This window comes from Poecilia formosa, unplaced genomic scaffold (assembly GCF_000485575.1).
Source record: "Poecilia formosa unplaced genomic scaffold, Poecilia_formosa-5.1.2 Scaffold942, whole genome shotgun sequence".
Lineage (NCBI taxonomy): Eukaryota > Metazoa > Chordata > Actinopteri > Cyprinodontiformes > Poeciliidae > Poecilia > Poecilia formosa.
In genome coordinates, this window is record NW_006800881.1 from 11,597 (window position 1) to 16,864 (window position 5,268).

At 40.4% G+C, this 5,268-nt stretch overlaps 1 protein-coding gene across 1 annotated transcript in view; it reads left to right on the forward strand.

Moving 5' to 3' along the window:
• The window catches only part of LOC103132160 (5'-nucleotidase domain-containing protein 1-like), a 7,488-nt gene extending 2,971 nt beyond the window's left edge, over positions 1-4,517 (forward strand). The window contains exons 2-3 of the mRNA XM_007543914.2: positions 1,267-1,435; positions 3,638-4,517. Coding sequence (XP_007543976.1) covers positions 1,267-1,435; positions 3,638-3,750 — 282 coding nt within the window. The 3' untranslated portion in view covers positions 3,751-4,517. The remainder of the gene's footprint in view (positions 1-1,266; positions 1,436-3,637) is intronic.
• Positions 4,518-5,268: the final 751 nt, after the last annotated feature.

Here is a 5,268-nt window from a genome sequence, read left to right on the forward strand (position 1 = left end):
TTCCCATAGATCTAAGAGTGGTTGTTTGGATCCCTCCTGAGCTTTTTACCAGACACGGTTCTGGCAGGTCGCCGGTGTATGAGCTTTTCTTTCTTTCTTTCTTTTTTTTTTTTTTTTTTTTTGTGGTTTGGCGAACTGCAGACCTGACGGGTCACCTGCTTGGACAACCGTTTAACTCCCTAATGGTGCGTTCGCATTAAACGCGTTACACGCGTTAAAAAAACGCCTCTGACGCTTCAAGTTCAGCGCGTTGCACTTTTGGTGCGTTCACACCAAACGCACTTTGGCGTCATGCGCGACTGATTTAGAGACGCGCCGCAACTGTAGCAAACTGTACCCATTTGTAGACACAGCACATATTTGGACCAAGCTTCACGCATTGATATTTAACCATTAAGAATATGATGTAATAATGACAAAACCTTCATACAAACATGGTGTTTTAATACAGCGGATCTCTGTATTCAGCTGTTCTTGGGTCGGCTGCAGGCATTTATGCTGCAGCCGACATTATCCTGCATTTTTCCAGACACCAGTTTTGAAAATGGAATAAACTTTATTCCTTCCTCTAAATGCTTTGTGCATGTTCCCCCACAACTTTTAACAATTTTTTCTGATTATTTTTCACCAAATCTGTTTCACTGCAGCGCATTTAATAGCCAGCAATCAGTAAATCAGTAACCAGGCTGCTTCGCATGATGGACCCGACAGCTTTGTCCTCCAGGTAAGGGGCGCTGACTTCGGGGCAAATTGCGACAAACCCAATGAGTTGATTGACAGGTGCCATCGTGTCAACTGAACAAGCACGCGCCTGACATTCAAAGTGCGAAACAGAGATGACGAAACACCCCTGGCCCCCCCACCTCAAAAATGAATCCGGCGCCGTTGGTGTCAGAGCATTTCCTGCAACCATTTTTTTAAACTCCTTGGTCTTTTTGGCTAATTCTGACTCTTGGTTCTCCCACTGAGTCTGTTATGCAACTGTTCCAGATTAAATTAAGTGATGTGTACAAAAACAATTTTTAAAATGCTGATAACAGTCATTGTGTTTTTACATCCAGTTTTTAAAACTGGATGTAACTCTAACCCATCCTGCTCTCTCCATGATTGTTAATCATCACTTGAGTATATTCCTGTAAAAGATATTTATATTGTGTGATGTGCTCTTTGGAATTCTGAGCTCCCTTAAACAGGGCTGAACTTGTCTGAAAATTAGTCTTCAAACAAATTAGTGCAGTTTGGTTTGTGTGTGAAATATCTCTGCAGGAACAAGGCATGAAGTCACCCTCTGCCATGTCTAACCGATGGGGGTCCTACTTTGTTGACGTGCACAAAAGCGAAGGGGGCAACGAGGAGCACCAGAAGCTGACTTGGTGCTGCCACTGTATTCACACATACAGTACCATGGCTATCCCCAGTGTGGAGCACATAGCAGGTAGGTGGGGTAAAAACATACCATATAATGAAGATTAAAGTGTAATTACAGAAATATCTGTTAAAAAATAATATAAAATGTTTTATTCCATTTGAAGCGAATCAAAGCCACCTCTGGTGTCCATTCTGCCTACTTCTAGAGTGGTTACTGCTCCACATTCAAAATCATTTGTATGTACAGACAGATTAAAACATACAGGTAGGACTGTCATGATAACCTTTGTGTTTGTGTGGCACTTTACATTAGCAATTCACTGATACTAGGGCATGCTGCAGGCCAGTGGTTTCCAAACTATTTCTGGGCCCCCCTATGGCTTACAAATAGCTGTCTGGTTGAACGATGTGTGTGAGCGAAGGGGGTGGGGGCTGGATTCTTAGAGACTTCCTGTTATACTCAGCCCTGGCTCCAGACAAACAAGGGGGGGAATCAACTTTTTGGGGGGCAAAATGAATCGTATCTGAACATAGACAACAACACCAGTAGCCTACAAGCTACTTGTTAACAAGCTTAAGTTGCTGTATTGATATTAGCTAGCTAGTCATCTTTTAGCTAACTTTACCTGCATCCAACAGCTTTACTCAACAGTCTGTTAGTTTGGGGGAAAAACTGTGAAAAGTTCTTTGTGTTTTGCTGGTTTGCTGCCATGATTCTAAGACACCTGCGTACCTGAGTGAAGTTGGCCCCCCCACCTTCTTCAAATCAGACAAAATTGGTGTCAAACGTTTGTGCTACGTTTGTGCTGGTTTGTGCAGCAAAAATTTTCGTTTGTGCCGCTATCATTTTAAAGATATAAAGAAATGTTTCCAGAGGTCATCCAAGGTCAACCAGCCCCCCAACTTTTATGAAATCCAACTTTCTTTATATCTTTAAAATGATAGTGGCACAAATGAAAATTTTTGCTGCACAAACGTTTGACACCAATTTTGTCTGATTTGAAGAAGGTGGGGGGGCCAACTTCACTCAGGTCACCTGCGTAACTCCGCCCAGCAGCAGCAGGTCTCCTTCACAGGTGGAAACCCAACGCAAGCGTTGTAGCGCTCATGTTGCGTTTAAAGGCGGCTCGGAAAAACAGGTTACCACATGTTAACAACAGATTAAACAGTTTTAACTGCTGATAAAAGTGACAGAGGACACAGATATGGAAGTGTGGAAGCCTCTACTGTATCAAATTGACATAGGAATAACATAGAGTTGGTCATTCTAAGGTAAAAACCCAGCGCATACAGCGTTCATGTTTTTTTTTTGTTTGTTTTTTTCATCCAGACAGCTTCCAGCGTCCCCCCCTGCAATGGCACGGCGCCCCCTCTTGGGGGTGGGCCCCACAGTTTGGGAACCTCTGCTGTAGGCCATCAAAGAAACCACAAATTATACTTGGAAAAACTAACACAAAATGTTCCTGTTAGGTGGTGTTGCAGAAATCAGCTTACTGACTTGCAGATAGCAGCTGTGGCCTGTGTGTAGAAAATAAAGTAATAGATGCTTCATGTTTATTCATTTTTTTAATCTAAAGAGCTTTCTTTGCTTTCTCTTTTCATGTTAAATGTGATTGATTTGGTTCCTTTTCACTTAAAAACAGGACTTGTGTCAGTATTCAAGAAAATTGTGAGATTACCTTTGATTTTCTTCCACTAGAACAGGATAAACATATACATGCTACTTCTTGTAATCTGTGCATATGGTATGAAGACGCAACATGAGAACTCGTAGTGTTGTGTGTGGAAATCACAGTTTGATGTTAAAGATTCAGTGGTTGAAATAAAAACCTCACACAGCCACATTAAACATTCCCATCATTCGGTTCCAACACAGAAATGTTCACACAAATCAAAGCAGTAACTGAACCAGATGCAGATGTGAAGCCGCAGATAAAATTGGTTCCAAATTCCAACACAGTGCTGCAGAATGAGTCTTCAATAAAAGAAAGCAGCCTCCACCATGAGCTTGGCACCATCAGTCTGCAAACATTTACTGATACTACCTCATTAACTCAATCTCTATGAAAATTCACCCAGGACATATTTCAGTTTGTGGTGTCTCTTTACAACTGAGAGATACAATTAAGTCCTATCTATGCTGGACTGAACATTTACTGCATGTGCACGATTTACTATCAAATCTTGAACCGTAAATCAATAACCAAATATTAATCTATTAATCCAGAGCAAGCCAGCCACTCAATCACCATGTTTTTCTTCTGTCTAGATCTTCCTCTGGATTACAAGTTTCCCAGGTTTTCCCCGGATAAGCCCTGCACTATCGGCTACTACCCGAAGCCTCCAGATTCTGTTTTGAAGAGGTGTGAGAATCTGTCATAAAAAAGGGATGTTGTGGTAGAAAACAGAATAATAAGGAAAAGAAAAAGAAGTCCTCCGTAACCCCTCTGCCTCAGAAGGGGAATGTGCCTCTGTTTTTTTTGCTTGTTGTTTCCCTGATATTGCAGGTGCGTGCATTCATCACCCATTCAGACAAACCATGTGAATGTAAGCCACAGTAACTCTGTAATGACACCTACATTCGAAAGTTGTTTTGTGGTTCAGTGTCCCAAATCTGTGAGCATCCAAGAAAACACTGTGTCTGTGTGTGTTCCTGTCTTGTTTTAAACAGGTGATCCTTCCCAACTGCTCTAAAATAAGGTAAACTTCTGCTCGTCTCTCTTACTGTGAACTGATTACCTCAATAACAAGTTCTGCTGTATGCTAAACCGGAGGACTCATACCTTCACATCATTCATTGTGTACAATGCTGTTTTTGTGAAATTGTCTTTTTAATGTTGGTTTATATTTTAGTAACCTTAAGATGAGGTAAAAACTTGCTCTGTGGATGTTACTGTTGCCACACAGTGGGCACAATGCTTTCCTTTTTTTGTGTTAGGTGTACATGTAGGCCTCTTCATGGTTATATTGAAAGACAGAAGACTATACTGAATGTCCTCAATATTATTTTAAGGGTGACGTGCTTATGTGGAGATGTGGACCATGTGTACTTTATTCATGTGTGCACTAAAACATGCTTTAACCGACCTTTGAATGGTTATTATGTCCATTTGCATTAAGTCTTGCCATAAAACGCCAGGAACACTCAAGTCTGCATAAGTATTTTGGTTGCTGTTAAGAATTATTGAGATTAATCTTAACCACATGGAGTACATTTTGGAAATGATTAACATAGCTTGTCATTAAGCTTGAACTATATAGTTGGTCATGGTGTCCACACATCCGTAGGAACTACGATCTATAAATTCTATTAATCGTTTCATTTTGTTGGTTCTCTGAACCCAGATTCTAAACACCAGGGGCCTCATGCATAAAGCTGCGTTCGCACAAAAAATGTGCAACGTCATATTTTACGCACAAGTCGGCATGTATAAAGACTAACTTTGCATCAAAGTTAGCATAAATATACCCACACTTTTTGGCTGGGGTGAAAATGTGCGGCAGCCATGCAAATTTTTTTTCTGTGGACAATATCAAACTACAAAGCATCAAAACTCACCTAAATCCACTGAAATCTGACTAAATTTAGTTAATTAGACCAAGAAGCACCAAACTGATGTTTTTCATGATTTTAATATTTTATTGTTTAAACATAAACATGAAACTGAACCGCATTTATCCTCAGACAATAAGCTAACATGAACACAAAATAAAAAAAACAAAAATAAAAGGATGTGAAAACCTCACTAGAATGTAAATAATACATTTCCTCAGTTTTTGTCTCCTAAAGATGTAACACATTGGTCTGTGCGCTGAAGCGCATGAAACGCGTCTGTGGGGTAATTTCATTCTAAGTGAAAAAAGAAAACAGGGTTGGATCAGCAGATTAACTCCAAACAG